This window comes from Pediculus humanus, genomic scaffold (assembly GCF_000006295.1).
Source record: "Pediculus humanus corporis 1103172107775 genomic scaffold, whole genome shotgun sequence".
NCBI lineage: Eukaryota > Metazoa > Arthropoda > Insecta > Psocodea > Pediculidae > Pediculus > Pediculus humanus.
The window spans coordinates 604,069-622,476 of NW_002987371.1; the positions used below are offsets into that span (position 1 = coordinate 604,069).

At 31.8% G+C, this 18,408-nt stretch overlaps 2 protein-coding genes across 2 annotated transcripts; both read right to left on the bottom strand.

Annotated features, from left to right (window-relative positions):
* Phum_PHUM361020 (Cysteine sulfinic acid decarboxylase, putative) lies at positions 1 to 3,225 on the bottom strand (the record flags this gene model as incomplete). The annotated part of the gene is made up of 10 exons (XM_002427995.1): positions 1 to 183; positions 263 to 407; positions 487 to 686; positions 761 to 839; positions 919 to 983; positions 1,093 to 1,344; positions 1,446 to 1,561; positions 1,672 to 1,778; positions 2,771 to 2,955; positions 3,085 to 3,225. The coding sequence occupies 10 exons, from the start codon at positions 3,223 to 3,225 to the stop codon at positions 1 to 3; spliced, it is 1,473 nt and encodes a 490-aa protein (XP_002428040.1).
* A 6,452-nt stretch (positions 3,226 to 9,677) lies between these two features.
* Positions 9,678 to 17,793, bottom strand: Phum_PHUM361030 (uncharacterized protein; the record flags this gene model as incomplete). Its single annotated transcript, XM_002427996.1, has 9 exons — positions 9,678 to 9,713; positions 9,992 to 10,178; positions 10,497 to 10,643; positions 10,775 to 10,971; positions 12,331 to 12,464; positions 14,572 to 14,710; positions 15,502 to 15,618; positions 16,991 to 17,068; positions 17,737 to 17,793. 9 exons carry the CDS (start codon positions 17,791 to 17,793, stop codon positions 9,678 to 9,680), a joined length of 1,092 nt encoding a protein of 363 aa, XP_002428041.1.
* Between the last annotated feature and the right edge of the window lie 615 nt (positions 17,794 to 18,408).

An 18,408-nucleotide genomic window follows, 5' to 3' on the forward strand; every position in this document is an offset into this window, starting at 1 on the left:
TTAAATTTTTTCACCCCATAATTCGATTTGTTCGATAACATAATCCATGTGTTGATAAGTTCTTATAGGATGACATGTTATAACCATTCTAAAAAAATTTTTAAAATTTTTATGATTTAAAGGTTGATAACCTATCATTAATGATCCAGCATATGTGAGTTGTTCTTTTATTTTAGGTGCAACCTGAGAATAATAATAACAAAATTTAATTTCTTTCCAGAGAGAAAAAGAGAGTGAAGAGAGGGGAAAGGATTCTTAATACCTTTTCCAATTCGTTCCACCATTCATCAGTTTGTTCCATATTTCTTAATCTTACTGGAATGTACCAGAAACAAACATTTGTGCATTCGAATTCAGGTAAGACAAGTTGAAAACCAGGTCTGTTTGTTATTTTATCTTTAAAATATCTGCAAAGAGAACAAAAAACAACATACAGATAAAAGGGGGGGGAGTGGGAAATTATTTTGCTGTGTCACAATTCCCAACCTGGAACATTCCATGGCTTGATCGACTAATTTTTCAAATCCAGTATCTCCTCTCGCTTTCCACATAAGCCATAATTTAAAACAATCAACTTTTCTACCGCATTGTACACTCTTATCACCCGTATCGTAACTGACATCGTAAAATTTATCCTGTTGGAATAAATATGTTGCTGATGCTGAATTACACTCGTGTAGTATTTCCTGTGGGATAAAATAAAAATATTATTTAAAGATTATGATGCCCCTTTTCCTTCCCTTTCTCCTCCTTCACTTACCTTATGTTTCGTTAAAAAAATTGAACATTGTAAAGGAGCACCCAGCATTTTGTGTGGATTCCATGATACAGAATCAGCTCTGTAACAAATATTTTTTTTAAAAATTATCATTTCCTTATTACGTACCTGATTATTATCATTATTTAATTCACGCTTACTTGTTTAATCCTTTTAATACTTTTGAATATTTTTTAGAAAATAATAAACTTCCTCCCCAGCAAGCCTGAAATTAAAAAAAAAAATTAACATATTTAACGTTAAGGTTTACCCTTAGGCGCTCGTTCGTTTCGAGTCGTGGCTGTAACCACGACGTTAAAAAACAAAAAACTCACGTCCACGTGCATCCACAGGTTATATTTACTACAAATATCGTTAATTATTTCAATAGGATCGAAAGCACCCAAAACCGTCGTACCTGCGGTGACGTTAACAAAAAATGGCACCCGTCCTTCTTCTTTTGTTTTAATTATCATTTTTTCCAAATGATCCGGTATCATTTTACCAAAATCATCCGTTTTTATTTTAATAACGTTATCGATACCGATACCGATCCAATTAACTCCTTTCATTATGGAATAATGAGACTTGTGTGGGAAGGGGGGGGGAAGGGGGAGGGGAAAAAAACAAAAATTATTATTATTATTATTATTTTACGCGGTGTTAGCATTAACGGAAATCAACTCACGTCTTCTGATGTGAACGCAACCAATTTATTCATACAATAGACCCCCTTTTTTTTTATATCCGGATTTAATTTATATCTTGCTAAAACCATTGCGTACATGTTGTTTAAACTTCCTCCTGTTGGAAAACAAACAAACAAACAAACGATTAATACATTGAAATTGTTTTTCGTTGGTTAATTGTTAATGATATGCGTATGTATGTATGTTTGTTAGTTTGTTAATCACCTGGTGAAAAAATTCCATCACCGTTAATGATTCCTATTAATGATGATAATTTTCTATATAATTCGGATTCGATTAATGTGAATACGGGTGCGATTTCGAATGTTACCCTGAAACATGCATCCAAACAACCTCGGATTATGTTTTTATGTTTTTATGTTTTTTTTCTTTTGTTTCTTTTAAACTTACCGGGAACTCCGATTCCATCTCCTTCCACGTAACCAATTTTATTCAATATTTTTTCAATAACATTACGTTCGCATAATGTGAAACAAGGTGCTACTTCGAACGTGTACCTTAAAAACATGGGTTTTTCATGAGTTTTTTTTTCTTTTGTTTGATTTTTTCCCGCCTACCTTCCCCCCTCCCTACTTCCCACCCTTTTTTTAAAATTCGATAGGGTACGTGTTGCCTTTCGTGTTTTTTTTTTTTTATTCTCCCGACACGACACGTTTAAGCGAGCGAAATTGATTTTTGAAATCGGCGGCGGTGGGGTAGTAAATGGAGTAAAAAAAAGTCGGCGTTCAACAGGTTTTAAATTGATTTAAATAAAAAAAAATTTTTTTCCTTTTTCTCTCTCTCTCTCTCTCTCTATGTCTCTATTTCTCTTTCTCTCTCTTTCTCCTTCCTCCTCTATCTCTTTCTCTCTCTCTCTCTCTGTTTCAAATCCTTTTTCTCCCTCATCCTTTCTTTTCCTCTCTCTCTTTCTTTCTCTCTGTTTCTTTCCCCCTCTTCCTCTCTCTTTTTGTCTCTCACTCTCTCTCTCTCTCTCTCTACGTTTATATATATATCTTTCTGTTTAAAATCCTCTTTCTTCTCTTTCTCTCTCTACACCTCTTTCTATACCTCTTATTGTTTCAAATCCTTTTTCTCCCTCTTCCTTTCTCTTTCTCTCTATGCTTCTCTCTCTCTCTCTCTGTCTCTCTTTCTTTCCTTCTTTCTCTTTCTCCCCTCTCTTTCTCTTTCTATATCTCTTTCTGCCTCTCTCTACATCTCTCTGCATATCTCTTTCTGTTTCAAATTCTTTTTCTCCCCCTTCCTCTCTTTCTATCTCTCTCTCTCTCTCTCTCTCTGTCTCACATTAAAATATTTATATACTCACTGATTTGTGTTTAACGCTTCGGTAATAAAACCTCCAACTAATCCATATGGATCGGTACCGCCGTAAAGTTGATTATGAAAATGTGGATGATTTGTTAAAACGCTGTTTTTTATAACGTCTTCGCATAATTTCAATATTTTATCATCACTTTCACATTTTTCATTTAACGTAAAATCTATTTTTTTCTAAATGTAAAAAAACAAAAACAAACAAATTAAACATGAACAACAAACGAACGACAAACAAACAAAGAAAAAAAAAATTTAAATTAAATCCTTTCTTGCCTTTAAATTATCCGGATGTGAAAAATTCACAACCCTTTGTGATTTTTCCATAGAAGGTTCTAGAACATTAAAATTTTCTAATAAATCAACACAATATTTTAACCATTCATAAGGTGATGATGTCATCATTTCCGTTTTTATATTTTCATTTTTACCACCGGCGAACGACATGGCGGTCGATTTCTAACTGATTGCGAATGCGTCGTAATAATAATAATAATAAAAAAAATGTGAAAGGCGGCAAGCGGCGATTGTGGCGCTTCTTCAACACGCACACGCACACACGCGCGGGTTTTTATATATTAACGGCGAACAAATCGGCGATAGGAATGATAATAATAATAATGTTATACGTAACGATTATAACGGTAAAATTACGTCATTTAAATCGAAAGTAAAAATTTTTCATTTTAAGAATAGAGAGAGAGAGAGAGAGACAGAGAGACAGAGAAAAAGAAATAGACAGAGAGAGAGAGAGAGAAAAAAAGAAATAGACAGAGAGAGAAAGAGAGAGAGAGAAGCAAAAGAGGAAAAAATTATTTTTATAAATTATCTAACAACGTAAATCTCCATCATTTACGCAACCGGTTTTATAATTACTAACGAAAACAACAACAAACAAACAAACAAACAAACGAGTTTTTTGCATAAATGTGTTGATGATAAATCAAATATGGATTTTAAGGGGGGGGGGGGAACGAAACGATTTGAACTATGAACTTTTTTTTTTTGTATAAACTCCTAATAAAAGTGAAAATCGACGATAAACCGCCGACGAATCGCCGTCGCCACCGCCACCGCCGAACCGCCGTAGAAAGTCATTCGATTGTCTTTGTTTATAAAAATAAAAAAAAAATTTTTAACTTTCTAAAAACCTGCGAATTCATTTTTAAAATATTTTTAATTTCGACGCATTTCGCTCCGAGGTTTTTTTTTTTTTTGTTATTTTGGTACCCCTGATAACGGTGATGATAATGATAATAAACGAAAGACGATTCGTAAAATGTTTCCCTTCCCTTCCCTTCCCCCCTCCCCCCCAAAAAAAAATATTCGTTTTAAACCGATTTCAAACTCATCCTTCGAGGTATCTGGTATCGAGTACGATTGCATGCGTAGGTCATCGACCTCCCCGTATATGTGATAATGCCAATAATAATAATAATAATAATAATAGATTCGAAAACGTAACGAAACCAAAACGATGAGCAAACTTTAAAAATTATTTTTTGCGACACGAGAAACGAAAAATAACCAACATTATCATCATTATTATTACTTTTCGTAAAACATTTTTTTAAATGATAATAATAATAATGATGATGATGATGATGATGATAATGATAATAAATAAATGAATAGAAATACGAAGGATTATTTATTATCAATAAGGTTGATTTACTGACTACGAAGAAAAAAAAGTATTAATCAAATTATTATTATTATTATTATTATTATTATTATTAATTTTACACGTTGAAATTTTTTTTTTTTGTTTTTAAATATTAAATTACATAAAATTAATAAGTAAATAATAATAATAATGATAATGATATTGATAATAATAATAATAATAAAAATATATAATGTATTTATGTACTCTTATGTGTGTGTGTGTGTGTTTATGAATTAATCTACAATTGAATTTGTTTTATTATTATTATTATTTATTTATTTATTTATTTACTTATTATTATTTATTATTTATTATTTATTAATTATTATTATTATTAATGCTAATAATTTATCCGCGGAAAAAAAAAAATTTGACTTATTTATTGATTTTTTTTTTTTTTTGCGTTTGTTTTTATTTCATTTTATTTAAAATACTCAATCATTATGATAGTAATGATAATGAAAATGATAATAGTAATGATAATGATAATGATAATAATAACAATAATTACTTAAATGCTAAAAATAATTAATTATATTATATTTATAAATAAATAATAAAAAAAAGAAAAAGGGAGAGTGAAGGAGAGGAAGGGGGCCTGGAGGGAAGGGAAAAGGGGGTGTCACCGGTGATAAGGTAGAGATAAGAGGGGGAAAGAGGGGAGGGGTGGAGGGTGGAGTATTAAGCTAAAAAAAAAATAAGTAAATAAGTAAAACGGGTATACATAATAATTTTTTTTTTTTTTTTTTTTACATTTTACATAATTTTATTTAATAACATTTTTTGATAATTATCATTATTATTATTATTATTAATTTATTTACTTATGTATGTATGTATATATATATAAATATTTAATAAAAATCACTAAAATTTACCATTATTTATTTATTTTATTTATTTATTTAAATAATATATATATATATTTTTTATTTTCATTCATTTAAAAAAAAATTATTAATTAATAACTATTAATCATTATTATTATTATTAATTATTATTAAATTTCGTTTTTTTGAATATCGGAGAGACGGATCGAAAATTGTGGGGGGGTGGAGGGGGGAGAGGGGAGAGGCGGAGGGCACTGTTCATGATATGTTTCGAGTTTTTTTAATTTTTTTGTGTGGTTTTTCACGTGATAATTATCATCATCATCATCATCATCATCGTCAATAACCACTTAATTGTTATTATTTAACTAATTAATTAATTAATAATTTAAAAATAGAAATGAAATAATAATAATAATAATAATAATGACGCAATAATATTTATTATATCTAATCAGAAAAGACGAAAAAAAAAAAAAAAACGAAGAAGAAGGCAAGAGGGTTTTTTTTTTATATAATTATTAATTTATTATTACCACATACAACAAATTTTATTTAACACATTATTTATTTATTTATTAATAATCTATTTATTAAACTATTTAATAAAATTTTATTTTATTATTATACGCTTATTAAACAACATTTCGTTTGTGGTTAGTAATCAACGTAACGTTGAAAAAATTAATTTAAAAAAAAAAAAAATTTAAACCGATATTTGAAAGAGGAGGAGTAGAAGAAGGAGAAGGAGGAGGAAAAGGAGAGGGAGGAGAAGAAAAGGAAAAAAGAGAAAAGAGAAGACGAGAAGGAGGAGGAGAAGGAAAAGGAGAAAAGGAAGGAATAGAAGAAAGAGGAGAAGAAAAGGGAGGAGCAGAAGGAATAGAAAAAGGAGTAGGAGGAGGAATACGAGGAGTAAATGGAATAGAAGAAGAAGAAGGAGGAAGAATAGGAATAGAAGAAGGAGAAGGATTCCCGAAATGAAGAGAGAGAGAGAGAGAAAGTAAAGCGGAAATATCGGTTTAATAAAATTCAAGACGTTTTGGTCAGTTTATAAAACAAAATGTCCGACTTTCCAACAAGTTAAATAATAATAATAATAACGATATTATCTCCATATACATAAAACATAAACAAAAAAAAAAAAAAATCAATCAATAAATAAATAAATTTTCACATCCCTATAATATAAATATATATGTGTGTCTCTAGAACGAACGCACGCATAATCATATTCGATAGAAACCTATCATCACACATATATATATAGGTATTTATGAGTGCGTGCGTACGCGCACTCACGCACACGTTATTCAAAACGTGGACAAAAAAAAGAAAAAAGAAAGTAAAACGAAAGCACGACGGCATAAGCTTTTTTTTTTTTGATATGTGATTATGAGCCACGCCGTGGCGTGCTTTGGACGGAAACGAACGCATTTACACATTCTGACAAACGATCGACTGATTGACTCTCTTCTCCGTTCACGCCGCCATATACGTACGTGAAAAGAAAAAAAGAGAAAGAAAGAGAGAGAGAGAGAGAGAGAGTCGATCGACGTCACAATAAGCAAATTATTATTATTATTATTATTATATATATATATATATATATATATATATATACTTTTTTTTTCAAAGTGAATTTTTTTTTCTCTCTTATCACTTCAAACGTTATCAATTTTCTTATATATATATATATATATATATATATATATATATATATATATATATATATATATATATATATATATATATATATATATATATATATATATATTTTATACAATTAATATAAATCTAAAAATATAATAATAATAATAATAATAAATACTGAGGATATATGTTTATTATTATATATATATAAATTAATTAATTTTATCAATAATAATAATAATAATAATGATAAGGAATATATATATATATATATATATATATATATATATATATATATATATATATATATAAATTAAAATTAAAAGCCCGGCACATACAAAATTATGACGAGAAACAAAAAAAAAAAAACGAAAAATTTTTAATTATTTTATTGCCGCCGTCGCTGTCGCGCGCCACCGTCGCTCATGCTCCAGCTCCAGCTCCAGCTCCTGTTCCTGCTCTGTTCCTGCTGGTTCTGCTTCTATTCTTCGATGATGATAAACAATCCGATGATATTAGGATGATGTGAATGAATGGGGATGAAGGAAAGGATTTGACAAATAAGTAAAAATATGTCGTCGATACAAAATGGCTTCCGAAAATTTATTATTATTATTATTACCGTTAATAAATAAATAAATCGATCGAATCAAATATGGCGGTCGTGCGATGATCGTTCCCGTAATGAGAAAAAAATTTTTTCATCAAAGTCTTCATCGATCGATCGATCGATTGATTGATTGAATGATCGAAATTTACGAATTTTCCAGTAAAATAATAATAATAATGATAATGTTAATGATGATTAAAAATCATTCTTTGACTGATTAGATTACTATTATTATTATTATTATTGCTATTCATCGTACGACTCGTCATCGTCGTACAAAATAATTACATCATTGTAAAAAAAAAAATTATTATTATTATCATCGACGACAATGATAATAATGATAATAACAATGATAATAATAATAATAATAAAATGAACGACTCCAATAAATAAATAAATAATCGGGACGGATTAAAAATTAATTAACTAATAATAATAATATTATTAAATAAAGATTTCCATAAAGTTATGTTAAAAAATTACTACGATGATGATGATGATGATGATGATGATGATAATAATAATAATAATAATAATAATAATCGTCCACGTGACTTTAATAAAAATAAAAAAAAAAGGCATTAAACATAAGCGTGCGCACGTTAAAATTTTATTTATTTATTTATTCATTCGTTTATTGTATTTTATTATATTTTTATGAGGTACATAAGTTAATAAATAAATACATACATACATACATAAATACATAGATACATAAATAAATAAATAAATAAACGAATGAATAATTATCGTGACGAGATGGAGTAAAATGATATGTTTGCGATATTTTTTTTTTTACAAATATATAGATTATCAATAATTATCTTTCAATGAACGATTGAGAAACACGTCACATCGATCGATTATCGATTGATCGATCGATAATCGATGCGATCGATTTAAAAAAAAAAAAAATTCATTACATCATCATTATCATTGAATATGATTATTTTGTTTATTGCTTTCTCGAAGTATGTGTGTGTGTTGTACTAAACGTTTGATTTTTTTTTACAAAAAAAAATTTTTTTGCCCCCCCCCTCTCCTCTCTCCCTATTCTCCTCTTATCTCGCTTTATTTTCATTATGATGACGTCAATTATGACGTCGACAATGACGATGATAACGGTTATAATAAATATATATGTATATATGAATAATGCGTGTTTTTTTTGCACACTACTTAATATAAGCTAAATAATAAAAAACGATTTCTTATAAGATGTAAGGGGAAGAGAATAGGAAGAGGAAAAGGGGGAAAGGTGGGAAGGGGAGGGGAAAGAGGAGAGGGAAAAAGAAATTAAAATAATTTCTCTTATGAGGAAGAGGAGGAATGAGGAGGCACCTTTGGTTTCGACATTTAATTTTTTTTTTTTCTTTGGTTTTGCGACGTCATCGTCGTCGTCGTCGTCGTCATTGACGTCACGAGCAGAAAACCTAATACCTGTTTACATCTTTTCTTTAAATCGCGGTAACAACAACTAACACAAAAATCGAATTTGACGCGCGTAAAAAATTCGACGCGAAAAACGCAACATCAATAATATTTTTATCATCATCATCATCATTATTATTATTATTTTTCATCAGCCTAAAAAAAAAAAACCTAGACTTGATTCATTGGAAAATTATTTTCCTTTTTTTTTTTTTTTTGACAAAATGTTGTGTTGACTAACGTTAATTTCCGGTTTCCGGTTTCCTACTAGTTGAAATAAAATAAAAATTTCGTAATTGACTTTATATCAATAATAATTAACTAAGTAAATAATAATAATAATAATAAATTTAAAATCCCACGCACGAACACACGCACGCATACGCATCGATGAAAATTTAAAACCTTCCATTATTTTTCAACGACATTTGAAGAGAAAGGAAGAGAGAGAGAGGGAGAGTTAAGGGGAGGAGATAGAGAGAGGGGGAGGGGGTAAAAGGACCGAAAAAGGAAAGGAAATGAGGTTTGGTTTGATTTGTCCAAAGGTGATCCATATGTACTGTTTTTTACGAAATAAAAAGTTGGAATCGGTCAGCAACATGTTGATACAGCATCCTTATCATTCTTATCACCCTTATCATCGTTATCATTATCATCATAATAAACATTCTTCCCTTGTAGTCAAGTCCTGAGTTGTAGGAATGAATTAAGATTGTCCGTTTTCTTCTCCTTTGTGGCTCTGCTGGCGACATAAAAACAAAAAAAAAATTAAAATTTAATTTATTAATTTATTAATTTTCAAGAAACGTGGCACCAGATTTATGAATGACAATAACAAAAAAAAATTTTTTTTTCTTTTTTTACCTTTGTTACCTTTTGGATTCGTGTGATCATCATCATCGACTGAAATCAAAATTTTTTTTTTTTAATAGGAAATAAAGAAGGAGGAGGAGGAGAAGGATGTTGTTAAAGATGGACGGATGACGTTTGTTTCGAAAAAAGAAGAGAAAAATACTTCACCTCGGCCATTTTAGCTTTTGCATATTCGACTCGAATCGCTCCACGATCGGAGGATAGGAGAAAAGTTCCGTGCAAAGCTGCCTTGGCATGACCCGCACACCTGACATCTTGAAATTCGACAAACGCCACCGGTGATCCCCCTCCTTGACCCTTGGCGTGCATGCGAAGCCGACTGAAGCCTGGTAGGCTAAAAGGGTTAGTGCGTTTTTGTTAGTGGTCGAGTGCTAGGGTCGTGTCATTAGTGAGCGTTTGTTAGTTTATTAAATAAAAAAACGCGAGCTAAGAGATGGTGGAAGCATCGTAAACAAAAACAAAAAAAAAGCACCGGAAAGAAATAATATTTTTTTCTCATGTTAGTACTAATGCTAAACTCAATCAAAAGTGGCAAACCTGGCCGTGGATGTGAGACAAAGACAACAAAAAAAATTACGTTCGGAAATGTGAAAAAATGTGTGTGTGTGTGTTCGTGTTTGCGTGTTTGTTTGTGTGTGTTTGTGTATCTTACATACGACAAACACAATCGACGAGTGCTTTCTGTGAAATATTTCGTGACGTCATAACTTTCTCTCTTTCCCTTATCGCATCTTCACCACCGCCACCATATTTCACAGAAAGTCGTCGCGGACACAACAAAACTACTACAATATTGTGACTGTCATACACAGACAGGGCCGTATGTGTGTGTATGTGTGCGTGTGCGTGTGCGTGTGTCGCACCTTCGTGCCTGTGTCGCGAACAAAACAAACCAAAGTTTTGGGTCAAAGTTATTGTTATGATATTCACCTGCTAAATATTTCTTTGAGTTCGTGTTCGGAAACGAATTGACCCAAATTAGCAACAAATAGAGTAGAGCAAGGCGGATTTGCAGGCTGCGAGGCCGATGAACCAACTGGTGATGCAAGGCCGGGCGACGGCAAAAAATGAGGCAGCGACGCATGTATAGAAGTCAACGCTGTCGGATGAGGAATCGAAAGTGATGGCTGGAAACCAAAACAAAAAAAAAAAAAAACAATTAAAACGTGTTTTAGTACATTAACGTAAAAAATGACGTCACGTCACGCCACGTCTACCCATCTTTAAAAAAACACGTGACGCCATTTTATAATTAAAATATATTAATTCAAAAAAAAATGACGAACGAAAGCCGTGATTGAATCTGGCGCGTGATTTAATGATAATGATGATAATTATGAGATTCGTTACATTCCGCAAGCAGTAGAAAACAAACAACAACCAAAAAAATTTCTTGTTTATTTATTCTATGACCGTAAGAGAAAATCAACCCTTTTTTCGTTTTTTCATTTTTTTGATTATAAAATAAAATGAAAAAGTTTATCGACGCACGTGTAAAAAGATTTTATTTATGAAAAAAGAAAAATTACACATTCGTGGCAGAAGACGAAAGGAAAAAAAAAAGTGTCAAAATTTCCTAACTAAAAAAAATTGTCTACGTCGAAATCGATTTTTACCTTAAAAAAAAAAAAAAAAACTTTTTTTTTTTTTTTTTGTATTCTGCTCTGGGCAATCGTGATGGATGAAAAAATGAAAGAAAGAAAAAATAATAATAATAATAATAATGATGATGATGATTTTCACGAAGAAAAGTAAAAAATTAATTTTTTTTTGTTTGTCGGCGACGAGGGGGGGAGGGGCTGTTACCCCCTTCCCGCATAAAAAACAAAATGAAAAGTTTTTTGATTGAAATTAAAAAAAAAAAAAAATGAAAAAAAAAAGTTTTTTAATTGATCCGTTGGAAAACCTTAATTACTTTCAACAAACAACAAACAACAACAACTTTTATATAATTTTTTTCCGTGTTTGTTTAAAAAAAAAAAAAAAAAACGCATGCAAAATTATTATTATTATTATTAAGTGATTTTTTTATTTTTTTCCACGAGTGTCGTGATAATGATGATGATGATTAACATTCGTGCACGTTGTATGCAACAACCAACAACAGGAACAAATTATAACAAAAAAAAAAGGAAAACAAATACAACACAACCGGTTGTTGTTGTCATGAATTTTGTGAGAAAATTTGTGCGGTTAAAAAAAAAATTTGTTTAAGTTTTAGCAATTTTTGCGTGCACGATTTGTGTAAAAAAAAAAAGTGGTACTAGAATAAACGAACGCATCCGATAAAAAAGAGCAGTGGGGAGACGTGGGGGGGGGGGAAATTGCAAATAAACGAACGTAAAATGCAGCATTAGGCAAACAAACTAGAGAACAAACGAAAGAAAGAACGAGTGAACGAACGAACGAACGAACGAACGGGTTTTCTCTTGACTAACATGTGTATCCTGGGCTTTATCCGCAGCTAGTCAAAGATAGGAACGTACTGGCACCTGTGGGTGCAGAGCTGGATGTACTAAGGCGGCATGTTGAAGCGCAGCACCTGGCAGCTCTGCCGAATATGCCAGCGCCGGATGATGCCAAAGTTCAGCTGCTCCTGGAAAAAACGGTGCCGACAAATCTGAAACAACAAACGTCAAAAATCGTTAATTAATAATACGGACACATGCACACGCACAAGCACACGCACGCACGCACTCGTCAAACCGTCTCTTTCCCCCCCTTCCTCCCTTCCCCGTCAATGCCTTACTTTAAATTTCTATTGTCCGACATTATTTAAACAAATTACACGGATGAAAAACAAAAAAAAATAAGAAAAAGAGGGCGAGATAGAGTGAAAGAGCGAGAGAAAGAGAGAGAGACAGATAGAAAGAGGGAGAGAAATAGAGAAAGTGAAAGAGAAAGAGAGAGGGGGAGGAGGGTTTTTGTTCATTTTTTGATTTATTTACTTTTTATTAATTTTTTTATTAAAAAAAACAAAAATTAAAAACAAACAAACAAACGAACAAACGAGCACAACATCCAAACAAACATATGCAAATCAAAATCGGTTCATTTTTTTTTTTTTGAAAATGTCAAACCGGAAACAATTGAACAATTTTTTTTTTTTTAATTTTTACTTCCTGTCTCTCCCTTCTCTCGCCTCCTCTCCTCTCCCCTCGCCTCACCCCACCTTTTTTCCCGTCTTCCTCTGTTTAAAAGGTTTTCGTGTTTTGATTCTCATCAAATTTCCGTCGTGTCAGCAGATAGATATTTATTGTATAATAAAAATAATAATAATAATAATTTCGTCACATCTTTTTCGAGTGGATATAAAAAAAAAAAAAAATATTAAAAAAATTTCCCCCCCCCCGTTTCTCGCGTTTCGATTGGAAAAGTCCGAGAAAGAGTTTTCCTGATAAGAAGAAAATAAGTTATCATCATCATTATTGCAAAAAAACCACGAATGAAAAACACGTAAAAGAATTTCGTATTTGTTTCTCTCACACTTCCGGAAGCCAATTAAATTTTTTATATTTTACCACGCCGCCATTTTGAAAATTCGAATCGTTTCGAATCGTTTAGGTTTAGCACCGAAACTTTCTAACCTCTCTCACCCCCCCTCCCCATCTTTTCCAAAAAAAAAAAAAAAACACAGGACAGGACCGTAAATAATAACACAATTAAATTTAAATCGATTATTAATTAATTTTACGGTCTTTGTTTACTTTCCCGTATTTATTCCAGGCTAACAGGCGACCTAACAGTCGTCTGCTGGGGAGAAAAAAACCCCCCAAAAAAATTTTTATTAAAACCGCCTTAAAATATTTTATTATTCCTACCGCAATACAAATGAGAAAATTTTTTGTGCGTTTGGCATCCCACAGAGTCCGCATGATTAAAACATCCTTTCATTTTTTTTCTCTTTTTCCGTAGTATCATTATTATCGTTATCATTATTATCATCATCATCCTTCATTTTCTGACGGTGGCAACAGCGTCAGCGGCAGCAGCGGCGCAAACCGACTCAGGCAGGGTTCGAACGCTTAAATTTTATTTTTTTTTCCGGTACGGGAAAATTTATAAGTTGTCTTAACTCGACGTATGAAAACCATCGGAAAATTAATTTTTTAACAAAAAAAAAAATACGTTCTCATACGTTTATTTATTATTTAAAGAAATTTTTTTTTGAAAAACATAAAATAATTTTTTTTTTTTTTACTTTTTGAAAAATTAAATTTTTAAAAAATAGTTTTCCGACCTTGAAAGAAAACCTTTTACTGGAAAATAGGGAAAACCCGGAGCGGGGGGCGGGGCGGTGGAGCAAAAACAGAATCGATTTCGGGGAAAAAAAAAAAAAATTTTAAACTCCCTAAAGAAAAAAAAAATCGATTTTTTCGAAAAAGTCAACAACTTACAAAAGTTTCTGTTTGTTCGTTTGTTTGTTTGTTTGTTTGTCTGTCTATTCCTTAATTAGTTCATCTTTTGTATTTGTCTTAACAATATTTTTTTGATGACAATATTATTCTACGGTGTGTCCAAAAAGTGGTGCTCAAATGTGCACTGCACGAATTGGAAACAATCGAGAAATTTTCAAAAGGATTTTACAATTTCAAAAAACCACTTTCTAATGACACGTTCAAACACACGCGCACGCGCACACACGCTCGGAAAATTAGAAGAAGAAAAAAAAAGTGTATCAAAGTGATTATATATGTATATATATATATATATGTATAAATACTTACGGCCAGTGAGGGAGTGCACGAGTGTCGGGTGGGCGGTGGCGCTCGCAGCTGCAGGTTGCTTGGGCTTGCTAACTTTCGTGTTACTTTTGGCAAACTCCAGGCGGATCGTCTGCGGCAAGTCGGGGTCAAAGCGTACACCCTGCTGCGGGACCAATTATAAACAGGATTACTATATATATATATATATGGCAGCATATTATTTATATTACTTCCGGTGGTGGTGGTGGCAGGAGAGTGGAGAGGGAAAAGGTTTATTATATAAAGAGTTGACCGTCTGGTGGTGGTGGTGGGGGTTGTACCGGTGGAAAAATTAAAGTGGTAACAGTGCGGAAAAAAGGATTAAAACGGAAGAAAATCACCCCGAAAGAAAGGAAAAAAAAAAAAAAAGAGTCAAACTTTTGTGTCGTCATCATCATTATTATTATTATTATGCGTGTTTAAAACTGTGCTCACTCGTGGGCAAAAAAAACGTGCACGTGTTTGCTCATGAGATTTTGTCTCCCCTTTTTTTCCACCCCCTCCCTCCCTCCTCTCCTACTGTATTTTTCCCGTTGGGGAAAGGAAGAGGTGAGGGTCTATATTTTTTCCTTCGTGTGTGTGTTTCTGTGTTTGTGTGTGTATGCGCGTGTTGTATGCGTGTGTGTGTGTGTTTGTCTTTCTAATCGAATCCTATCGAATCGCATTTTCCCTCTTTTCCTGTCATTTTTCACGGCCATTTCATTACATTAAGTTTGACTCATTCGACAAATTTTCTTTTTTTTTTTTTATTCCTTCTACTTCCGGTTTGTGGGGACGAGGGGGGAAACGTTAGGAAAAATCATAAAGGCGATAAGGATGGAGCAGCCAACATGGTAATGATGATGATGATGATGTGGTGGTGACGGTGGTAGGTGGTCGGTGGCGATGGGTGGTGGGTGTGTTCATTCATACCTGTAAATCTTGTTTTGCTGCTTCCGCTCCTGCTCTCGTGTTAAACGTAACGAATCCTACCGGCGATGCGGTTTTACCATTTTTACTTGTGACTTTGAGCAATGAACCTTCATAACCCTGAAATCATTTTTCATTTATTTAATTGTGAAATTGTCGCCATCTTGTTTTTTTTTTTCACGTCGTGGAATAAGAACTCGCGAAAATAGAAATTTTCAAAAAAAAAAAAAAAAAAAATCTCTTAAATGTATATTGATTCGCTTTCAAATTTTTTTCACATTCGACATTCTCTCTCTCTCTCCCTCTCTCTCTCTCTCTCTCTCCCCCTCTCTCTCTCTCTCTCCCCCTCTCTCTCTCTCTCTCTCTCTCTCTCTCTCTGTGACTCTCTTTCTCTCTCTTTTTTCTATCCAAAAAAAAGATTTCAGAATTTTTTTTTAATAAAATAAAAAGTCAAGAGAGAGAGAGAGAGAGAGAGAGAAAAAAAAATTTTGTCTTTTTTTTTACTTTTTTTCACTTTTCTTCTGCCACGTCTTTTTTTCAATTTTTTTATTTTTTTTCAAACTCACTATGCGAGTTTCTTTTTTCCTGGAATGTCTTTTACAAATCAAAATTTTTCCATTTTTTCTTTTTTTTTTTTTTTCTTTTTTTTCTTTCTTCTTTTTTTTCTTTCTGATTTTGAAAACTTCTTTATGCTTTAAGTCAAAAATAGAAAAAGAAAGAGAGAGAAAGTGAGAGAGAAAGAAAAAAATAAAAAAATTGATTAAATAAAAAAAAAAACCGAAACTGCGATTGATAAGTTTGAATCAATTGAACATTCGGAAAAGTTATTACAGTTTATGAAATCTTAGGAAATATATATAAATACATTTGGCTTTTTCATAAACCGAAAAAGAGAGAAAGAGAGAGAGAGAGGGGGGGGGTGCAAAAACATATATTCATCAATTAAATTTTTTAAATCAACATGGCCGAAACGACACGAAAAAAAAAAATTCAAATCATTTTTTTTTTTTCAAGTGGGTAAAAAAAGTATCGTGGAAGAAGAAGAAGAAAAAAAGAATAAAAAAAAATTAGAAACATTTTATGAAAATGAGAGAAAAAGAAAAAAGTATCGTTAAAAAAAAAAAAAACGTTTACAAAATTATGTCGTGCCAATAGACGTTTATCATCTAAACGCAAAAAATAAATCAAAAAAAAACATAATAATAAACGTCAATTTTTTCTCTCTCTTTTTTTTTTTTTTAAATGTAAAATTTATGTAAAATAAAAAACTATTATTATTATTATTATTATCATCATTATTATTCACGAAACCATTATCGATAAAGCATCGTTATTAGATTCTGAGAGTAAAAAAAAAAAAATAAAAAAATAAAAAAAAAATAAATTTTTAATTTTGTTTCTTTTCCCTCCCCCTCTCTCTCTCTTTCTCCCTCTTTCCCTCTCTCTCTTTTTAATTTCCGCGCGCTTTTTTTTTTTTTTTAATAAAACTTACCTCATAAGCCCGAAAAAGTAAATAAAGTTCTCTTGGTTTAGCATCCATTGGTAATCCACTAACGAACAACGTTCGAACCTAAAACAGAAAACAAAAAAAAATCATCATTATTATTATTAAACATGCAAACAGCGCCCCCTGCTTTTGTTTTTTTTTTCCTTTTTTTTTTTTAATTAAAATTCGCCCTGAAAAAACATTAAAAAAAAAAAAATTTGCACACGAGTAATAAAAAAAGGAATAATTTCCAAAAAAAAACAATACGACGGTTATGACGTCACCGAAAGAAAAACCGGAAATAAACGTGAGAGAAAATAATAATAATTAACCATCACACACACGCGCGCGTATTAATATTTAACGGGAAAATAAAAACTTTTTTTTCTTTTTTTTCTGTTACGACTGCGAAAAATGAACAAATGAAAGAAACAAACGAACAAACAAACGAAAAAATTAAAATTCAAACAAATCTTTTGTTTAAAGTGTATTTAAAGAAAAGCGGGAAAGATAAAAAAAAAAAACAAAAAAGTAAAATTCGAAAATTTGCAAAAAGGAAAAAATAAATTATGTAAAAAAAAAAGTGCACGACAAAGGAAAAAATAAAAAGGTATATGTGTGTGTGTTTGCATAGGGAGACACGCACGCACGCACTCACTCACTCAATAAAACAAACGCTAGTAAATTTTTTAATTATTTATATGTCGGCGACGTGACGTGGCAAAAAATTAGCAGAAGACGCATAAACAAACATCAGAATAAATTTCAGGTTTTTTTTTTGTTTGACTCCTTTTCGAGGCAATTCGCATTTTTCCGACGATACCCGATTCGATCAATCGTGATGACGGTGACGACGCGGGAGGGGGAGGAGTTGAACATGTGGTGATGGCGGAGTGGGCGGGGACATGAGGAGAAAGAGGAGGAGGAGTTTCAACATCGGATCTCCCCCCCACCCTTTTGGAAAACAATCTGCTTGCCACTCGATTCTCTCAAACGTTATGTTCAAAACTCGTCATTATTATTATTAATAAAAAAAAAAAACAATATGGTATTAATATTTAGCTTAGCGTCGTATCAATTAACTAACAATAAATTTTTAACGTTTTTAAATGAAGTAAAATAATAATAATAATGATGATGATGATGGGGAATCATTGAAGGTTTAAAGTTAATTGAAGTCATGTCATGCATAAAATTATTCATTTATATTCAGCGAAGGTTGTGTCTCGGAAAGTTGTACGGCCGAACGCACGCATGTACGCACGCACGCACGCACATACGCAAGAACGCACGAACGCATACGACAGGACCAACCAGCCCCGGACGGTTTAAAAAGGCGGTGGTTTTTTCACTTCCGCTCAACGTTCCGCGTATATGAACGTAACGACTTTCCCGATATCGGTCATGCAACAAATGATTTCCGT